The 21,893-nt window shown below is 40.7% G+C and overlaps 1 protein-coding gene across 3 annotated transcripts in view; it reads left to right on the forward strand.

Moving 5' to 3' along the window:
* LOC148348622 (uncharacterized) overlaps positions 1-21,893 on the forward strand; it is a 193,820-nt gene that overhangs the window by 164,255 nt on the left and 7,672 nt on the right. For all 3 annotated transcript variants that reach the window (XM_088322749.1, XM_088322748.1, XM_088322750.1), the window contains 4 exons: positions 4,434-4,543; positions 9,663-9,756; positions 9,831-9,871; positions 21,547-21,625. In XM_088322749.1, the coding sequence (XP_088178875.1) occupies positions 4,434-4,543; positions 9,663-9,756; positions 9,831-9,871; positions 21,547-21,625 (324 nt within the window). The remainder of the gene's footprint in view (positions 1-4,433; positions 4,544-9,662; positions 9,757-9,830; positions 9,872-21,546; positions 21,626-21,893) is intronic.

The following is a 21,893-nucleotide window of genomic DNA, read 5'->3' on the forward strand; positions in this document are numbered from 1 at the left end:
GATCCCCCACCAGTCAACTCCTATTTTTTTAAGAAATCCAGAAAGGAGCAGTGGCATCACCAGACTTGCTTGTAAAAGTGTCCCAAATGCATTTTGCTGCCCCTTTTAGCCCCTATCATCTGCTAAAATATTTGTGCAACAAAACCAATCTAAATGTTAAGCAGATTTGCGTCCTTGCGCCCACCCCCGCCCGCCTGCCATCGCACCTCCTTTTGGCCCTTTTCACGGCGTTCCCTCCCTCCTCCTCTTCGTCTCACCGCCTCCCCTGACAATGGTGAAAACACAGCGATGGTGTGTAATTTAGTCCTAATCACAACATCAAACCGGCGCGGTGATTTACATGCAGGCACCAGCCCGACTTAGACAGTCAGGAGGGAGGTCTTAATGCGAGAGCGCAGTAATTACTGTCATTACAACACGTTACAGCTTTATGTCTGCCTGTGCAAAGTGTGTGCACGTGCGCACCCAGGTTTGTGTTTGGCTTCGTTAGCGTGGATTTCGTACTTTAATTAACCTCTCAACACTGAAACAGGCTACATTGCAGATTTTTGTTTTATGATTTGATTGCTCTAGTGTTTATGACCCTGTTTGCCGTGATATGTTAGCTTGTTAGCAACCACAATCAGTTATGATTATCCAGTGACGTGCAGTCAGGGGAGGCAAGTGAGGCTGTGGCTCATCTGTCATTGAATTGAAAATTAAATTAGAATTGAAAGTATATCAAATGGTTGCCATATTTATTTGTGTAGAACGTGAATTGTTTTACCTAAAAATGAACTAACATTGTGCCTTATACACAATGAATGAATGGATGAATGAAAACTTTATTTTGAACATTAAAATAAAAACGGAACAAAAACAATAATGTGTTCGAAAAGGGCAGCACGGCGGCGCAGTGGTCTAAGGTCTTGGGAACCTCCTGTGTGGGTTCAAATCCAGCTACCAGACTTACTGTGCGGAGTTTGTATGTTCTCCCCGTGCTTGCGTGGGTTTCCTCCGGGCACTCCGGTTTCCTCCCACATTCCAAAGACATGCATTTCAGGTGGATTGGCCGGTCCAAATTGTCCCTAGGTGTGAATGAGCGAGCGAGTTGTCTGTCCCTGTGTGCCCTGCGATTGGCTGGCAACCAGTTCAGGGTGTCCCCTGCCCACTACCTGATGATTGCTGGGATGGGCTCCAGCACCCCCGCGACCCTACTGAGAATAAGCTGTGCAGCTAATGAGATGAGATGTTCGAAAAGGGGTAGTAAAAAGCAGATGTTCCCTACCCCTTCATCGTCCCTATTAAATACACCAATGATAATAACAACAATAGTAACAATATTAATAACAGTTATGATATAACAATAGCAACAATAACAACAAAGTTAACCATCTCTTATATCACTCATACCCCATTCTCTTCATCTCTGTATTCCGCCAGTAATTTTTTTTTTTTTTTTAATTTGAACAAGTGAATAGTTGGACAATGTTTGATCTTGTCTTGTAAATTGTTCCAAAGTTTGACTCCACACACAGACACACACATACTTTTCCTGGTGGTTCTCACCTTTGGGATTATGAATGTACTAGAGCCCCTTAAGTTATAATGTCCCTCTTTCCGAATGAATAATTTATCAATGTTTTCTGGCACTCTTTTTGGTGACCTTAAATAGCAGTTGTGCAGTGAAGAATTTTACTAAATCATCCAATTTTAATAATTTGGACTGAGGGATTTAAATATGAGTATGATTTTGATAGCCTGCCCTGTGTATGGTTCTAATTGCATGTTTTTTGAGGATAAAAAGGGGCTGTTGTGAACTTTTGTAATTATTGCCCCAGACTTCTGCACGATATGTTAAGTATGGCAGAACGAGAGAACAATATAATAAATACAATGCATTATAGTTTAAAATGAATTTGGCTTTATTAATTATTTAAATGTTTTTAGATACTTTAGTTTGTATGTGTCTGATGTGTGTTCTCCAGCTTAATTTATTGTCTATTATGACGTTTTACGGCAGGGGTCTCCAACCTGGTGCCCCCTAGGGACAGATGTGCTGGCCACAGACCTGTTCTGAGAATATCCCTCCAGTGCTGGTTTATTGTGATTTTATAATACAATGATGTTTTCAGTGGTTTACATTGAGCCATACCTACTTCCAATAATTAACCAGGCAATTGCATAGTTACAACATAGTAATAACTCAAAGTCGTTATTTTAGAAATGCATAACAATTTGGATGCCCTTTGCGATAATTATTTTTATTAAAAAAGCGTCTCTCAGCTTGAAAAAGGTCAGAGACCCCTGCACTATACCAATTGTAATATAGACAACTTACAAAGTGCATTTAATTTTATCTCATCATCACACTATTTGTATTCATAGTACAGTACCGAATGTTAGAGAATGGAGGGAAAGTATCTGATGATGAATTGGACTTTGAAGGATGTTATATAAATCAATTTAGCATTTTATATAGATTTTGTGTTTATAATTTATGTTGTTAGTAAATAGTTTTAATCATGGCCGCAAGTACTTATCAAAATTCCCTCCAGATTTTTCATAAAACATACACAAGTGCGCGTACATAGAGTATAAACATTTATTTGTATTTCCTTTTAATTTAGTTGTTTTTGTCACGGTTGCCCATGGCGCCCAATGGGCTCGTTGACTGATTGGCTTCTCTCCTATTTAAGCTCAGTGTTCTCACTCACCCTTTGTCTGTCCGTCAACAAACCTCTGCACCTGCAAGACGTGGGTTTTGACTCTGTCCGGTATCCTGCTTCTGTTTCCTGTCCGCATCGTTACAGTCTATTGCGTCCTGTTTAATATCGAGGTCCAGTCGTTCCCGGCTTTTTTGTTCCATTTGTTATCGATCTCCAGTCTCCAGTGCCTAATATCAATCCTGTCTGTCCCGTCCTGTCCGGTATTGACCCTACCTGTCCGATATCTGCTCGTGCAATTGGTATCGATCTCGTCGGCCTCTGGCTTTCTGTCTTTCCACGCCAGACTGCTGCCTTACGTCTTCCGCCCAACGATCGCCGAATCACTGGTGTTTTGGGTTAACGTGAATGACTGCCCCATTTCCCGTAAACTAAAGCTTGAGGGAGAAACGTCACGCATCTGGGTCCTCCTCCTGTTCCAGTTAATGACAGTTTTATGTTGGCATAGTTTCCTACATAGTAAATAAAATCATGTTTCAGTTAAAATCTTGTGACGAAAGCAATTGTTTCATTTCAAATTTCTTGTACTTGATAAAAGCATATGTGTATTTAGTTTTAACAGTTTTTCCCCCAAACTGTTATTTTTATGTGATAAAATATGTTTCTTTAACAGAGACACCTTGCTACTTCACGCTTCGGTTTTTGCTGGTTCAGCGCTTGGAAGATTTGTATCGTGCATTGTGTTCTGCATTCTGATTGGCTAAACAGAGGAAGAAGCTTTCTATGGCCAGCAAAACTGGACCTCTCTGCTAAGCCACATGCAGGTCTTTGGCGCACCCTAGTGGATCCCTAGCGCTGTTTGATTTATGTAGAACAGAACCGGAATGTAAATGCCGTTTTCTATAAGCCCACATGATGGCGGCTAGTATTATGTGGAGTGAAGTGTATCAGGTCTGTGATTTATAATAAATTTGAGAGAAAAAACGGCAAAATAGTTTCTAAAATTATAGTTATTTGTAATTCTGTTTCATAAAGTACAGTAATTTAGTGTGTTAAACAAATACTATAGCCTGTAAATTGGATTTGTTTTTGGGTAGTAAATACAGGTTTCTATTTTGCGGATTTTCAGGTTTTGTGGGGGGTTCCTGGCCCTAATTTACCGCAATAACAGAGGGGTTACTGTATCTTTTTTCGATTGACTTATCATTGCAAGTAAAATACCTTTTTACTCGAGTTATTTTACTCCAAATTACCTTAGTCCTATAGCAGTTTTTAATACGATACCAAAAATACATGTTTATTTTTTCCATCTCTTTTCAATTGCAGGAGTTCGTTCTTAATCCTGTTCTTTTCATGTTTGGAAGTCTTTTGTGGCTTATCAAGGTGCTTCCCGGGCGATTATCGCAATGTGTCCCTGGAATTTCAGGCCCCTAAAAGGTCCTGAGTGATAAGAATGAGAAAATCAGCAGTTTTGCCAGCCCATCCCTGTTCACCCACACACCATGCAGTCTTGACTCCTTAAGCATCGCCTAAAACCTTATTACGCTGTTTATATGTGTCAGCAAATGCCACCTGTGTCATTTGTCACGATTACCTAATCTCCAAACCTTTTTCTGTGTTGCCTTGTTTTGTTCATGGACTTTGCACCCACTGCCTGATTTTTTTTTTCTTTTTATTTCCTTTCATGCATTTTATGTTGTTGGCATTTTAAGCAACAGTACACTCACGAGGGGGTAAAAATAACCTGCAGCGGCAATAAGACATGATTGTTTTCACTCTTTATCGTAGGTGGACACGCTCCAGTCCAAGCTGGCGGCATCATGTTCCGAAAACGACAACCTTCGTCAAGAAAGCCGGCTTGTTGTGACTAATCTCAAACGATGGATCACTGAGCAAAAGTATGAAAATGCAATCTCCATATATTTAATAGCGTCTTTTGCAAAGATATCAGTATTTATTGACCAGAAAGGGATGACTTTGGCTTATACTCTACTTCAAACTAGGCTTTTTTTCCCCCCCGCTCGCCAAACCAAAATTTAAATGTAATTATATGTGTACGGTGCCACCCTTGACCCCAGTGTCCCCAACATTTTGATAGCTGGCTACATTTTTCTTTACTCGCTAATTTTTCTCATGTATTTATTCTATTTATCAAGGCGGCGCAGCAGCTGAGTGGTTAGCACAGTTCTGAGGTCATGCCTCCCTGTGCAGCGTTTGCATGTACTCCTCGTGCCTGCGTGGGTTTACTCCGGGCCCTCTGGTTTCCTCCCACGTTCCAAAAACATGCATGTCAGGTTGATTGGCCAGTCCAAATTGTCCCTAGTTGTGGATGAGCGATTGAGCTGTTTGTCTCTGTGTGCCCTGATATTGGCTGGTAACCAGGTCAATCTGTCCCCTGCCCACTGGCCGAAGACAGCTGGAATAACATATGTATCAAATTTTACGGAAAAATAGGATTTCAGAGCTTGACGTGTGGTGGAATGTGGATAATAACTTATGATAAGTATGTAGGCATCTGGTGAAGGTCGTGGCATGAAGTTGTTGCAAGAGGTCACAAGCTGATGAGCTGAGGAAGCCAGGGCGGACGACATTATCGAGATATCTTTATTTTATTTGAGAACACTATAAAAGCCAATGTTGAACGTCTGGAACTTTGAACGTGTCCCGGATGCAATAATGCGCGTTCCCTTTTCGCCATATCTCCTCTCTGCGTATTTTTTGGAGCGACGCCCAACGACGTTCTCTCCAAAATAAGTGGAGCCCAACGTCTCTCCAAAAGCCGTATTGAGTTTTTCCATACATATTATCAAAGTTGCTTTACAAAGGGACATCAGATTTTACAAAGGGACATCAGATTTTACTGAGATGGTCGAAATGATGGGTTTGCAAATTCACAAATACAGTGATAATTAATTTTGCAGCGCGAGGTTAATCGTTTTCCACTCTACAGTAATCGAGTTTTGGTGCTATATCCAACAATATTTGAGGTTAGGGTTTGGGATTGTTTTGAACAAAACTTTTTGCACCAGGATGTCGGACAATAACTTCAGCTTCCTCTAAGTGAGCCTAATGTCATGAAAAACACAAATTCATTCACCTACGAGTATTTAAGAAATGCACATTTCAACGACAGTCCTTGTATTTTTGTATATTTTTCTAGATCAATATTGTCTTTTTATGTATCAAGTTTTTCTACCAATACAAGGCGCTTAATAATAGACATTATTCACTGGTCATAAACCCTTTACAAGCAGGGTTGTGGGGGCACAACTTTCTGTGGTGTTTTGATCAAGTACAGCCTCGAAGCGCCCATGCCTTCTCGGCTGTTTTTATAGGGTTAGGTAGGGGTTTCCTCCAGATTTCATGGTTACCATTAGCAGGATAAGCCCCCTGATCTGACATAGATACAGCACTTTCATCATCTTGTAGCCGTTGAGCCGTTGTTTTTCTGTGTAAAGTGTCGTCTTCAGAGAGGAGCCTAACCTTCGCTTTGAAACTAATTGAGAAGCACTGAACTAGATAAATACAAGATCAAATGCTTTCTTCAAGAATTGTAACACATTATTTAAAAGGAGTTACATAAATACATAAACAATTTCATAAATTGGTTCCATTAAAACACTCAAATAATAAAATGCGATTGTGCTACCCGAAAAGCTATTCATTCATGAAACGTTTTAGATGATTACCTTTAAAATGTCTCTCATTAATATCAATTTAAAAATAAGTTTACGTATTTCGGATAAATATATTAAAAGAAAATGACTATATCAAGATTTTCTTTGTGTATTATATGTCATACAAGTCCTGAGTGATACTATTTATTTTGAAATGTAATTTCCTTGTTTCAATGTTAAAACTTGAGATTGTAGTAAAATAAAGAAAAGAACAAACTCTGAGTCGGATATATAGGTTTTTGATAGCCCCTTCCATCGGAGGTGCCTGTTTCCAGGATCGTATCAGGGAGAGGTCACTCTCTTCCTTTTTCAGGAGGCTCACTTATTGGGAAACACAAGAAAAAAACTACACATCTGATTGGTTTATATGAACACAGGAAATGAATCTGATTGGTTTGGACAGGAATCAGATATTTAAATGCAGTTTATAATGTTGGTTGCTAGATGATGTGCGAGTATAATAAATGAGGAATAGGGATAGTGAAACTTTGTAAACAGAATGTGTCTCTGTGAGAAGAAAAGCAAGTTTTCGAGCATCTTGGAATGTGGGAGTCAGCCCCATCTTAATTAACCAGCTAGCAGGCCTTATAATGGTCTTCAAGTTGTAACTTTTTAATCAGAGGCACATTCTTTGGTGCCTGAAAACTTATTTTCCTGACCTTGAAGGTGTTTGCGAAATCGTAAAACCACACACTTATTGAGCGTAAAAGCAAGAGTATATAACTAAATATTGGGTGTAAGAGTATAGAATATAGTATAAAAGACACATTTAGACCATAATTTCCCTTACACCCTCTTTTATAATGTTCATCTGTTGGGGTAAAGTTCTATTTTTGATAATTCCCAGTTTGTATCTTCAGTCTCTTCATTCTACAGGTGTGGGTGTTACCTTGACAAATACTAAATATTTCAGGAGTGATAAATATGTAACTGTGTATGCCAATGGTTAACCAAAAAGAAAAGTGTTTGAGCATGTGCTCCAAAGATTCAGGTCATGTGCTTTGACGTACTTGAACATGGCAGCATTTCCGTCACACGCGTATCACCGTGACTCGCACGTGACATATTCGTCTTTTTACACCGTGAAATATTCGTCTTTTAAGAGATAAAAGTGGTCTAGTCAGACACTTTCACGGTGCTGTCATTTCCCTCCCATGCACCCACTGTGCTGGAACCATCCTAACCATTCCCGTTTTTTTTATTCCCGCGCTTTATACAAGAATAAAATGTTCGTAATAAATACTCTGTAGCAGGATATCCATCCATCAATCCATTAACTGCACTGCTTATCCACTGCAGGGGGATGGAGACCATCCCAGCCATCTTCGGGCAATGGGCAGGGGACACCCTGAACTGGTTGCCAGCCAGTCGCAGGGCACACAGGCAGTTCACTTGCTCAATCACACATAGGGACAATTTGGACTGGCCAATTAATCTGATGAAATCCACACAAGCACGAGGAGAACATGCAAACTTCACACAGGAGGTTTCGATCCCATGACCTCAGAACAGTGCCGCAAACGCGCTAACTACTCATCCGCCGTTCTGCCTATTGCAGAATATATAACATAATAATACGGGTAAAAAAAGGTCCTACTGATGAAATCATTTAGTTTTTATTTGGTGCCAGTTTTGACCCAAATGTCCTTTTGTCACGGTTGCCATGGTGCCCAATTGGCCCCGCCCGTGTGGCGCTAGCTGCAGCTTGTTGACAGATTGGCTCCCTGTCAGTATTTAAACTCTGTCTTGTCAGTCCCCTTTTGTCGGTCCGTCTGCGAAGCTCTGTTTTTGCATGGCAAAGCCCTTTTGCTCTCATATCCCGGCTACTGACCTGTTTTTCCCGCTCCCGACATCGCCATCGCTTGCCACGGACGTGCAACTTCCGCGTTCAGAGCGACCTGCTCCCCGTACGCGCGATCAACGGATCGTGTGTGCAATCCTGTCCCTTCTTCCCAATAAAACTGTGAGAAACGTTACGTGTCTACAAGGTTGGGTAGGGTTACTTTAACTTGATTACTTTCAATTACTTTTAAATTACTCCAATACCAAATATGCTAATAAAAGACAAAAGAAACTAAATATGAATAAAATTAGGACTCACAACACGTGGTAAGCTTTCTCTCCTGGCTTTCATCTTTTTGATCTCCGGCAAAACTAACATAAAATGCGACAGAAACAAAATGAAAATAAATCCAAACAGCTTGCCAACATCATTTTTGCCGTTCCATGTATTCTGTTACTCCACAAGCACAAAATTTAATAATTTTATTCATATTTAGTTTCTTTTGTCTTTTATTAGCATATTTGGTATTGGAGTAATCCAAAAGTAATTGGAAGTAATCAAGTAAAAGGAACCCTACCCAACCCTGCGCGTCTACTACAAAACGCTCTGACATAAATACTACAGAAATACTTTTAGGGAAATATTGCAGCAGAAATATTAAAGAACTATATGACTATAAGAACCATGACGTTTGCGATCGTTGATGTAATGAGAGATCTAAAATGTATTTTAAATAACTTTGCATCGCTATATATTTCCAAATATAACTGATTTTCTGAACAGGGGCAGCACGGCAAGGCAGTGGTTAGCGCGTGTGCGCCACAGTTCTGAGGTCATGAGATCGAACCTCCTGTGTGGAGTTTGCATGTTCTCCCTGTGCTTGCATGGGTTTCCTCCGGGCACTCCGGTTTCCTCCCACATTCCAAAAACATGCATGTCTGGTCCAAAATGTCCCTAGGTGTGAATGAGCGAGCGAATAGTCTGTCCCTGTGTGCCCTGCGACTGACTGGCAACCAGTTCAGGGTGTCCCCTGCCCACTGTCCGAAGATGGCTGGGATGGGCTCCAGTCAATGACTTCCCAAAGCGCTTTACAATGTGCTCCAAATTTTCCCAATAGCGGCCTTGCAGCCATGTAAGGCGCTAACCAGCTTATTGGGGTATTAGGGGTTCAGTGTCTTACCCAAGGACACTTCGACATGTAACACGGACGAGCCGGGATTCAAACTGGGATCCCTTGATCCCAAGACGAGCGCGCTACCTCCTGAGCTACTGCCGCCTTGGAGGATGGAAGTTTTCTGAACCCTAGAGGGAACAATTAAACCCCGGTGGCCCGCCAGATCATCCTATGTATGGGAAACACTCTCATCTTCTCTCCACCCGGTTTAGACCTAAACGCCTGAGCAAACGTGGCATTTCCTCATCGCATTGTGTTTGTGTATTTACGCGCCGTTTCCCCGACACGGCAACAAGAGTCTTCTGATGATAAATTGCGTTTGTCAAGCTGAGTGCATATCGTCTGCTCGAAGAAAGCGTCTGCATTTCCCTTTGGTTTTTCAGACATCTTCAGGAAGCTAATGACACTCTGAAGGCGGAGGTGAAGCGACTGAAAGAGGCGGCAGAAGGCCAGAAGAACACGCTGGCACTCGCCGAGGTGAGGTGACGGCGCAATAGATGATTGGCGTTTTTGAAAAGTAACAAAAAAAAGTTTTGCTTTTTTTTGCAAAGGCCAATTACGAGGAGCTCTGTGCACTTCAAGACAAGAGAGTGTAAGTCAACATTGTCCATTTGTTCTCACATCGATTGCTGAAACTGAATTAGCTCGGTGAGGGATGTAACAAAATACACAGTTGGAATTGATTTGGTATATTTCTGTCACGCTCAATTTATTCTTATACAGACTTTTTGGGGGTCGGGTGTAGTCTGAAACACTCACATGTGTGTGTGTTTTTGGGATAATAGAGTAAAAGCACGATTATAGAAAAGCATAGAGTTAGAGCAGAGAGTTGCCAACCTGTAGAGTTTTATAGGGACAGTTGCATACCTGTCATGCTCCAGGGCTCCATGCCCTTACAAACTGTCGTATTTTCCCTTACAAAATACAAAATAATCTTACACCATTTTTTTTTTGTTTCAAACGGGTTTATTTACGTAGTTTAACATGTTATATTGTACATGTGTTTCGTTATATCATATATATTGTTATTTAACATTTTGTTGCGAGATCCTGAGTTGCTCGACATGAATGAGGTTTATTATGAAAAAACTTCAAAAATTAAGTAGCTTGCACGTTCACTGTAGAAGGAAAAAATACATGCAAATATAATTAAGTAGAATCATACATTTTCTTATTTAAACTATCAATTCATTTTCTGCATTAAATTGTTGGTAATACACTGATTAAAGGGAAAACCACAAATGTGTCTTTTTTCATTTCTCCTTTTATACTTCCTTTTTTTTCTTAACTTCTTTATACAGCATAATAATTCGTAATATAATGCATCAAAGCAAGTGAGCCGTTTGAGAGCCGGCTCTCTTTATTGATTTAAGCCGAAAAAGCCGGTTCTCGAAAAAGAGACGGACTTCCTTTCACTACATAACTACCACATGAAATCCGAGGCGGCAGATGCATGCGCACAGTAGCATCAAACCGCTCGCTTCGTTTGCAACGGAAAAAAACGATACTGAGATAGAGGCTACCGCCGCGAACTCGTTTGACTTGATTGATTTGCCGTTTCGTGATAGTCGGTGTATACCGGATGGTACCCATAATTGACAAATTTGCGTTTTTCCGTACAAAATTTCTCGTACGTTGTACACGTCTTAAAATGCATAATAAACGTATTTTGGACGGCAAAAACGTACAGGTTGACAGGTATGCAGTTGGTATTATTTGACTACTCGATTGCCGACCTGTTTCTGGACCCATTTCTGCCCTGATCTTCCGTCCTGGCCATCGACCTGTTTTGCCCTGTTTTGCCCTGTTTTCCTTTCTGATACTTGTTGCCGACCTTTTTTCTGGACTCGATTACTGCCCTTGCTCCCATGTCCCGGGTACCCAGGACTATCCTCGTTCCGCGTTCCTGCCATCAGCCACCCGTGTCCGACGATCATCGGATCGTGGAAGCAAGCACTGCTCTCTATTTTGATAAAACTGAGTTTAACGAACGCTATTGGGTCCTGTCTCCGTGTCTGGCTTATTACACACCTGTTGGTTTAAGATCAGGGGATGGTGTAATTGTAATCCTGTGCAGTTCTTTGAGACATCTTGTGATTAAGGACTATACGAATAAATGTGACTTGACTTCGACATGCCACTACATAAGGTACTTGAAGTCATTTTTTGGTTGGAAAAACTGAATATATTGTACTATCTGTGCTTTAAATTACACAATATTTCATTCAATAAATTGAAGACATTAAAACGTTTTCTTGATTTGGGTCGCAACTTGTCCTGAGGGTGGAACGGTGGCTCCTGAAGTCAGACCAGTTGAGAACCACTGATTTATAGGGGTGGTCCTCTTCGGACCGCCCAACAAGTATTTTAGTGGTCTTTAAAAGTTTCCAACCAATCTTTTGATTTAATTCTTGATAAAAGCAAACAATACCTCCCCATCGGAGTTGCATCACACTCAAGGTTGAGCTGTTATAAAAAAAAAAAACCTAACGATCGTTTATTTTTTTAAGCAACTGTCGGAAACTGCTACTTCCTCCAAGGAGGGCCCTTTGACACCTATTTGCACCAGCCACCCACTTTCCGCAAGCACATTTCCCACAAAGCATCCCGGCGGCTGATGACAAAAACAGCAGGAGTGCCAGGCCGCGAATGAAACACCCAGCGGGCTTCGCCACCTGTGTGTGCAAGCGGCGCCGCTTCCCCAATTTGAATATGTGATTCATGCTGGGCCTTTAACAGTCATTACACTCCAATCAAGAGGCCCATCCTCTTCTACTTGCCACTCCTGTGAACTGTCAAATAGCATTCATCGATAGCCGGGAGATACATTATATGTATTATATTCATTAAGGCAATGGTCGGAAACCTTTCCTCATATTTGTCAACCTGTACGTTTCTGCCGAACAAAGTACGTTTATAATGCCTTTTGAGAGTTGTACGACGCACAAGGAAATCTGTACGGAAAAACTCAAATTTGTCAATTATGGGTACCATCCGGTATACACGGACCATCACGAAACGGCAAATCAATCAAGTCAAACGAGTTTGCCGCGGTAGCCTCTATCTTGGTATTGTTTTTTTTTGTTGCAAACGAAGCGAGCGGTTTGATGCTACTGTGGGCATGCGTCTGCAGCCTTGGATTTCCTGCGGTAGTTATGTAGTGAAAGGAAGTCCGTCTCTTTTTAGCGAACCGGCTTTTTCGGCTCAACTCATTAAAGAGAGCCGGCTCTCAAACGTCTTACTCTCTTTGATGCATTAGATTACAAATTACTATGTTGTATAAAGAAGTTGAGAAAAAAAGGAAGTACAAAAGAAGAAAATGAAAAAATACTCCAACTATTATATACATTTTCGAGAAATGTGTTTTTATATTACACAACATTTTTTAGAGGGAGTTGACATGATTGTCAACTTTAAAAAAAGCCAAAAACCTGTATTTGTTTTTTTTTTGTTCTTTTTTTTTCTTTCATTGTATTATTTTTTCTTCCTATTTTCCCCCTCATTTTCCCTTTTTCTTTCATTTTTTTAATTAGTTTGCCTTTATTTCTTTCATTTTTTTTCATTTGTTTTTTTTACTTTCTTTTTACCTTTACACCTGTCCTTTCCCGTCCCTTTTTTATCTTCCGTTTTCTTTTTTCTCATTTTCTTTTTTTCTACTTTTTTTAAATTTCCTTTTTTCTTGTCATTATGTTGTTCTTTTGTTCTCCTTTTACCATTTTTTTCTTTTTCCTTTTTCTTATTCACCCCTTCTTTTTCTTCCCATTTTCTGTATTTTTCTTTTATCTCATTCTATTCTTTTTTCATCTTTTTTACTTTCATTTTTCTTTAACTTTCCTTTTTCTTTTCTCTTAACCTTTCATCCCAATAGGCTCGGCAAGATAACGACAAGGAAGAACATTGTTTTTCCGTCACTTTTAGTCTCCGTAGAGTGCGTTCTTCCTTGTGCTTCATAGCACTTGTCTACCGTTGCACTACACAACATAGCGACGTCCGGTGTTCAAATATTACACACCGTCCCTTTCTGAATTTGGGATTACCTTTAACAGCGGCGTTTGCGAGTGCACCTGCCTGAAGCACGACGGCTCATACCCCCAACTATAACACCTCATTAACAAAAATGGCCCGCATCCCACAACCCTCCGTACATCCCGAGCCCTCTCCCCTTAATGAACCACCAAGCTGTGTTTCCAAAACGGATCAGATTTGTTTTGACTGGCGCAAGTTCTTGCCACTATTCAAAGCTGTCAGTCATTTTAATGATATCATTAAGAGGCCGCGACAGGAAGATGAATCGCTTTTCTTTGTCTTTGGCTCATAATTGCCAACGAGCGAGAGAGCGTAGCAAAAGGGGAGGCAGTTCCTATAGATGTAGGCATGAGAGGGGTTTGATTGAACCAATATAATAACATGGAAAGATATAAGATAATAAAAAAGACTCCAAGAATGAAAACTTCTCTCTGTAGTGTCTTATCTACCTTTGTTCTGAAGAATCCTATTTTTTTTTCTATTTCATATGTAATAAGACCCAGTTCTCACGCCACATGTATGGCATCATGACATGTCATGTTACTTACATACCAGATGTATGCATCCCTTGTGTAAATCTTAATAATTGTGGCATGAAAGGGATGTTATAGTGTCTTTATCACTGAATGAAATCAGCAAAATGTGACATTTGTATTAATCGGAAGGCCTTGAACAACGCAATGTGGAATGGTGACATTGGCTTTATATCAACTGTAGAAGCTTGACTCTTGTTAGTTACGCTTTTTAATGGTTGTAAAAGTTAAATTCCAATCCTGACATCATGTTACTCTTTCTATTACGTTTTGTCATTGATAGAAATGAATGAAACAATAATAATAGCAGAGCCCGTGTCCTATATAAATATAAATATACTATGTAAAGTTTATCTCCCTACTGTGTCACGACCAGAACGGAATCAGGACCCAATTGCGTAACACTTACCACATGTTTAGCTGAAAGAAAGACGAAGGGCTGCGCCCACGATCCGGTGCTCGCTGGACGCGGGAAGCAAGTTGCTCTCGCAATCGATTGTGATCCGAATATGGAAGTGGATCTTCCGTAGCGGGCGATGGCGGTGTGAGGGACGGAAGAAACAGGTCGAAAGCCGGGACAGGAGAGCAAAAACGTGGTCGGGGTCAGAAACGGGTCGTAAGCTGGGGCGGGAGAGCAGACGTGGTCGGGATCAAAACAGGTCGTAGCCGAAGACAAATGGGTTCATCAGGAAAGGGCAGGTGGAAAAATGGGTGCAAAAACTGGACAGGCTTGCCTTGTATCAAGAGGTTCGCAGATGGACTGACAACAGGAGAGTGACAGGACTGGGTTTGAATAGGGACAGGGAGCCAATCAGATAGCCCGCAGCAGCTGGCGGCAAATAAGCGGGCACAGGTGATCCCAATCGGTAATCGTAACATCCTGCAGTTACTTAAGAGTGTTGATGCTTATTTTCACCACCATTTTTGTCCTAAACAATCGTTTCAAAACAAGGTGCACGCCAAGTTAATGTGTAAAAATATCCCAAAATACTGCAAACGGGGACACAGACGTATTCAGCGCAGACAGCAGTTGGCAAGAGAGTGTGTTCGCTCTGTGTGTAAAGACTCCCACATCCCTATTGCTCACCTCATCAAATTGCTCTGGAGTTTTTTGGGGTTTACAGGTTGTTTTGTGGGTTTTAATCATAAATTATATCAACAGTGAGCATAAATTATTTAATGAGCTTCCTTAGTGACGTACAGCCAAAACGGGGTCTGTTGATGTGACACCCTGACTCGTCACTGTAGTTAAAGTTGTGTTTTGTATACTTGACCGAACCCCTACGACTGTTAACTTGTCTTCCGCGTTTTCGGCATATGTCAAAATTCTAACGATGCCGATGTTAATCATGGAACAAGACAAAGTGAATTTGATCAAGACAATATGTATCTCGGAGCCAGATATACTCATTAAAAGCCATAGTCTTCCGAACCCTGCCCTTAGTTATTAAATCGTCTCACAAGTTGGGAATTTTCTCGTTTAACCTCCGCCCAAAAAAGAGAAGGGACCGTTACAAATTGATATACAGGCGATGATGTAATGGCGAGGCTGTTGATTATTTGCTGCTGGGACCACCAGCTCAGTGGCTCTGACACAACCCATCAGGGGGAAGCGCTCATCACGCTTGCCTTGCTAATGATGCGCTTCCAATTAAGAGCACTCTGTGATCACAGCGGAGGATTTGTGTAAACACAGAAGCGGCAGACGAACAGCGCGGGAGATAAGGGACAGTCAAGCCTTGCATAAAATACACAGCCGTGCGAGAGCAGTAAATAAGAGCGATAGGAGGGGGAGCGGAGAGAGTTTATTGCCTAGTTTCGAGTATACAGCGGTTAAGGCGTTGAGGCTAATGACTGTAATTATATGCACACTGATTGGGTTAAGCAGCTAATTACACACATCCATGTGAGCTTGAAGCGTGGGAGCAGATGTTTATGACAAGCACGGCAAAATCGTCTTATAAATCTCACACTCGTATTCAATGTTCCCTCTAATTTTCCATGGGTCTGAGCGTTCACACAAAGTCGGCGAGCAACGCTTGAAACAACAGTGAGCAACCATAATCCCAAGTGTGGCAAGATAATTCATTATCAAACATGTCCAAAACTTGACATCAAGTTACATTTCCAACAATGCAAAATTATTTTTCTCTTTTGAATGAATTGACTCATGTACTATTGCAAAGGTTGTACGGCCTACAAACGTCGTTTGTTCTTACAATTCTTCCACAAGATATCCATTTCTTTTTATTTCCTGATATATTTTGTCGCATAATATTAACATTTTTGGGGGCTTATTTAGTCGGTTGCAAGATACAGAACTGTACTTAATCACATTTTTTAGTGGAAGTACAATGTTGGCAACAAGATTCACTTGAAAGAATTGGAAATTATTTGAATGCAACACAAACTTTTTCTTCTTTTTTCCGTGTTTTTTTTTCTACTTTTTTGTTACTTTTTTTCTTTTTGTTCTCTATTTACTTTTTTTCCTACATTTCTTTCTTTTCTAAATTTTCTGGCTTTTTTTCTAAATTTTTCCTTTTTTTTTCTCTTCCTTTTGTTTCTTTTTTTTCTCAGCTTTTCACTACTTTTTCATTTTGGTATTTTTTTCTTTTTTGTTCTATTCCCCCCTTCCTTTAAGTCATGTTGTGCATAATTTTACACAATATTTGGTCCTGTTGGGATTAAAGAAGCAAAAACAACCTGTAGAGCCGTTTAGGACCCGAAAGAGCCGGTTCATTTTAGTGAGCCGAGCCGAAGAAGCCGGTTCTCTACTAACTTTACTCAACTTCGTTCTACTTCGACTCGACTTCAAAACACCGCATTTAGGACACAACCTCAGGGGAACCCGTGTATTTTTACCTTCATGCACTGTAACTTTGACTTAAGTCGCTTCTTAATTAGTAATTTTGAGCCCTCATTTTTGTGCGCCGGCTAAATGTTCTTGTGCGCTGAGAATTTGCGAGCAGTGCGCAATTGCGCACGTGCGCAGCTTAGAGGGAACACTGCTCATATTCACTGTGGCGATGTCCCAGTATCCGATCATCACCGCGTTACGCCGTATGTTCAGCTGGTGTTCGTACATCCGCACGGTCGGCTAAAGACGGAAAGCAATCGGAAGACGGCAATTTTAACAGATCAAAGTCGTTGCTCTTGGCAGTTCGGCTGTGCGATAATTATGGTGTGAAATTAAAAGATCTGCAAGGGTCAGTTGCAATTATTTTTCGTTCAGGGAATGTCATTTGCGGAAAATTTGCTTTCGTCTTCCCAAACTGTTTGCCCGGCTAAATTAGTTTGTTGCTTAATAGAGAGGGATTTGAAATGCATTCTGTCAAACGGTGGTGGGAGAATTGTATTTATTTTCTGATTAGATGTTCTGTTTGTGTATGCTAAGGCAAGCTGAGATTGAAATCATATTGGAGAGGAACTTAAGAGTAGGTTGATAATTGACTGGCAGAATAGCCCGTCATCGCTGGGCTAGTAGAATATTGGATTCGGCTGCTTGGAGTGGTTGATGGTCGGGAGCTACACTACCCAATTTGGCCGCCAGGGAGTGTTAGAGACACAATGAAAGCAAATGTTTTCTGATTTTGTAGGTGTTTATTTGGGGTGCCTTGACACAAATCCTTGTAAAAGACACATGGAGATGCCTAAAGTACAACTGTATACCTTTTCGAGAAAATCGCTTATATGACAGATACACATACACAAGAGTTTTATAAAGTAGTTTATATTTAAGATGAATTTGCCAATTATTTAGTTGATCAATAGATACATTGATACAAAATCCTCTTTTTGTAAAATTATTCTTTTAATTTGAATTCCTTCATTCAAAAGCAGGTCATTATTAAAAAGTACATACAACTTGTATTGATTCAATTACTGGTTTGGTAAAGTCGCATGAAAAATCGTGGATTTTCACTATTTTCTTTTAAAATTGGTTGTTCAGATCAGCGTTTCCAGTTAAATGCATGTGCGGCGTTCGGCTGTGCAAGTGCCAAAATATAATAGGGTTGCAAAAGTTAATTTTATCTACGAGCCACTTGCACTCACAAAAAGAGCCATATATGGCTTGCGGACCATGGGTTACCGACTCCCTGTTGTATGGTGTCAATTTCTAAGATTGACGATAAACATGTCATCCATCCATCCATCCATTATCTGCACCGCTTATCCTCAGTAGGGTCGTGGGGGTGCTGGAGCCAATCCTAGCTATCTTCGGGCAGTGGGCAGGGGACACCCTGAACTTGTTGCCAGCCAGTCACAGGGCACAGAGTGACCGACAACTCACTCACTCATTCACACCTAGAGACAATTTGAACCGGGCAATTCACCTGACATGCATGTTTTTGAAATGTGGGAGGGAACCCACGGAAGCACGGGGAGAACATGCAAACTCCACACAGGAGGTTCGATCTTATGACCTTAAAACTGTGCCGCACACGCGCTTACTACTGCGCCGCCGTGCTGCCCTAAACATGTCATTGTTCCTTTTTATTATGCATTGCAATACGTGAAACCATAACTGTATCCTTTCCGTTAACATTTACAGTAGTAAACTAGTTCCATGAACTTCACCGGTTATAGTTTGAGTCCTTCGTGTTTGTGAACTTGATGGAACAACAATTGCCGATTCCAAAAGTTTAATGAATTCTCGCGTAGTATCAAGTGAAGCAAAAAGAGGCCATTTTTGCACCCTCGCCTCAAAGAATTTCCCGTCTCGCTCCTTTACCAGTACATTAACATAGGGGAGGTACTGTGCTACGTTAATGGCCTAAGAAGTCTTCAATAAAGTATTTAGAGGGTCCCCCCCTCTTGCCCCCCTCGCTAACTGGACAGGTTCACTGAGGCATAAATAAAAGGAGCTCAAAGCGTGGGCTGCACACTCGTACGGCGCACCATTATCCACTGTCGTTAATTTAATAGGCATTTCTTAGTCTGGGCTTGGCTCTGAAAATAGCACGACTTCCACATTTGTTTGTCCGCTCCACCCCCACCCCCCCCAAAAATGTTTTAATAAACAGTTAAAATCTTAAATTGCTTCTTGTGCTGTTAACGTTCCCCGGCATGTCTGCGGTCGCGCTCATTTTGCTGTCGGTAAGGCTGCAGTCTGATTTAATGATTTCTGGAAACCATTTGCTCGCCCATCTTCGGCTCCGGTAATAAGCTCTTATGAACGTGCTTCTAATGACGATCACACGCAGGCGTTTTCGTTTCTTGCCCCAGATTTGGAGGATGTCTGATTGAACGTGCTCTGCAAGCACGCACGATATGAAAAAAAAGTTTGTCTTGATTGCATAAACTGTGAACAACTTTACAATGAGGTTATGTTCATAAAAGTATATACAGTGAAGGAAATAAGTATTTGAACACCCTGCTATTTGGCTATTTCTCCCACTTAGAAATCATGGAGGGTCTAAAATTTTCAGCGTCCACTGTCAGAGAGATAAACTAAAAAGAAAAATCATCCAGAAATCACAATGCATGATTTGGTAACGATTTATTTGTGTAATATAGCTTCAAATAAGTATTAGAACACCTGAGAACACGAAAGTTAATATTTGGTATAGTAGCCTTTGTTTTCTTTTACAGAGGTCAAACGTTTCCTGTAGTCTTTCACCAGGTTTGCTCATACTGCAGGAGAGATCTAGGCCCACTCCTCCACACAGATATTTGCTAGATCAGTCAGGTCTCTGGGCTGTCGCTGAGAAAAACAGAGTTTGAGCTCCCTCCAAAGATTTTTGACTAGGTTCAGGTCTGGAGACTGGCTGGGCCATGCCAGGACCATGATATGCTTCTTACAGAGCCACTCCTTGGTAATCCTGGCTGTGTGCTTTGGGTCTTTGTCATGTTGGAAGACCCAGCCATGACCCATCTTCAATGCTCTGACTTAGGGAAAGAAGGTTGTTCCCCAAAATCTCACAATACACGGCCCAGTCATCCTCTCTTTAATGCAGTGCACTCGTCCTGTCCCATGTGCAGAAAAAAATCCCCAAAGCATGATGCTACCACCCCCACACTTCACACTACGGATGGTGTTCTTCGGATTGCACTCTTCATTCTTCTTAATCCAAACACGCTTAGTAGAACTATGACCAAAAGTTTTCTTTTTTCTCATCCGACCACAAAACTTAAACTCTAGAACTACTTCGGGGGGGCAATAGCAGGCGGCTCAGGAGACTCATTGGTGGTCCCTAGTGTCTCCCTGGTGCTTTTTCAAAAATATTTGATATGGGAAAATTAAATGGTGTCTGTAGGAGGACAAACATGACATAATCATTCTTAACATTTTCCCGTGAATGTAAATTGTCCTTATAAGGTTTTGAATTTTCTGCAGCTCTAATCATATATCGTTCTTTTTTCCAATATGACTCTTCCAACATTTTGGGTTCCCAACCACTGAACTAGGTTAATGATGTAGTTTTGGTGAATGTTTTATTATTATTTTATTAATTAGGATTGTCCTTATCGTCATTGATAACAACTTACTGAACATTTTTGACAGTGTCATTAGACATGGGCCTCTTGGGTAAACATGTAATAACCACTTGAAAGAGAAAAATAAGAGAGGAAAATGTCAGCAGAGATGGGCAAAAATAATTACAAGGTAGTGCTTGGAGACTGGCCTAAATTATAAATGCATCGTAACTGTAGGGTAAATTAAACTATAAATGTGTGTCTTTTTATGTTATCAATTCAGATTCACTGAGGGTGATGTGACTTAATTTTTAACCCATAAGGACAATGTATGGTCTCCCTGACCTGCTGATAAAAGGTCCCAAACAGCATCCGGTCATCTGTGCATTTAAATGAGAGGGGCTGTTCTCAAATAGATATATCCTGATAAAATTGTCTGAGAGAACCTAGTTTCCTTTCAAGTGATACCTTGTTTCACACACTGTGTGAAGTTCACCATTGCTCATTGTGTTTAAACTCAAGATCCAGCTGTCTTCGATGATTGATTTTCTTGTCATAGCTTGCTTCGCACTTCGCGACTGGAACTGCATAAAAAGGCGGGACAAACGGTGACTAGCACACATCGGGCCGGTGTCCTTCTTGCAAGAAGAAAAAATAAAGTCCCACTCCGATATGAACCTTTTTTTCACGTGTGGGTGGACTAAACCAAAGTAATAGAGGTTTAGATACCACAGTAACAATAGTGTCATGGAAAATAGTGGAATAAAATGTAGGAGCAACGAAATTTCCGAATTAGTCGATAAATAATATCTATTTTTGTGTACATAGGGAAGATATATATATTTATTTATTATTGTTTTTTTTAACAGTCTTTTGAGTTTGATTACGGTAGCCCTGGGGAAGAAATTGCCTGCAGTGCCTACTAGAGGAATGCAGGTCAAAGAGGTGGTTGCTGGCTCTGTTAAGGTACTCGGCCAATGATTATCTGGGCTGCTTTGATGACGCCCTGAATATTTTTTTCTATCTGCTGCCATGCTCCCCGCATACTTGGTTGGTTGAATCCCTTAACCACTAGGTTTGTAGGGGCACCATTTCCTGTGGTGTGTCTTGGGTGAATACAGTATTGGTGGCGTTCATCCCTCTCCAGGCCAACATATGTTTCCACCAGGTTTTGAACTGGGGACCTATCCCAAAATGTGCTAACCACTTCACTACACAGTGATATTTATGACAAATTATGAACAATCTCAAATGTTTTGCTGTTATTCTTTTTTTTTTTTACAACTTTTAGTCTGGATAAGGAAACCTGCCTGGACTTAAATTTGAAACTGGAGCGCAACATGGATGCCATTGGGCTGCTTAACCAACAGGTAAGCTTCCGAAAATCAAACAAACACATCAGTGGAGTGATTATTTGCGGTGATATTTGATGGAGACAGCATATGAATAGCATTCAATCCAATTTAGCAAAAAAACATTGCAGTGATGAGTAAATGCAAACAAATATTTGACCAATAAAATTCTTTCATATGTCTTGTTATTTAAGTCAGTGTATAGATATTTAGGGAAATACATATAAGAGCAATATAGGAATGTTAAAATGCGATGATATGGTGAAACTTAAGTCCTAATTTTTGA

The sequence above is a fragment of the Urocampus carinirostris genome, chromosome 18 (assembly GCF_059441175.1).
Source record: "Urocampus carinirostris isolate Australia breed hairy pipefish chromosome 18, RoL_Ucar_1.0, whole genome shotgun sequence".
Lineage (NCBI taxonomy): Eukaryota > Metazoa > Chordata > Actinopteri > Syngnathiformes > Syngnathidae > Urocampus > Urocampus carinirostris.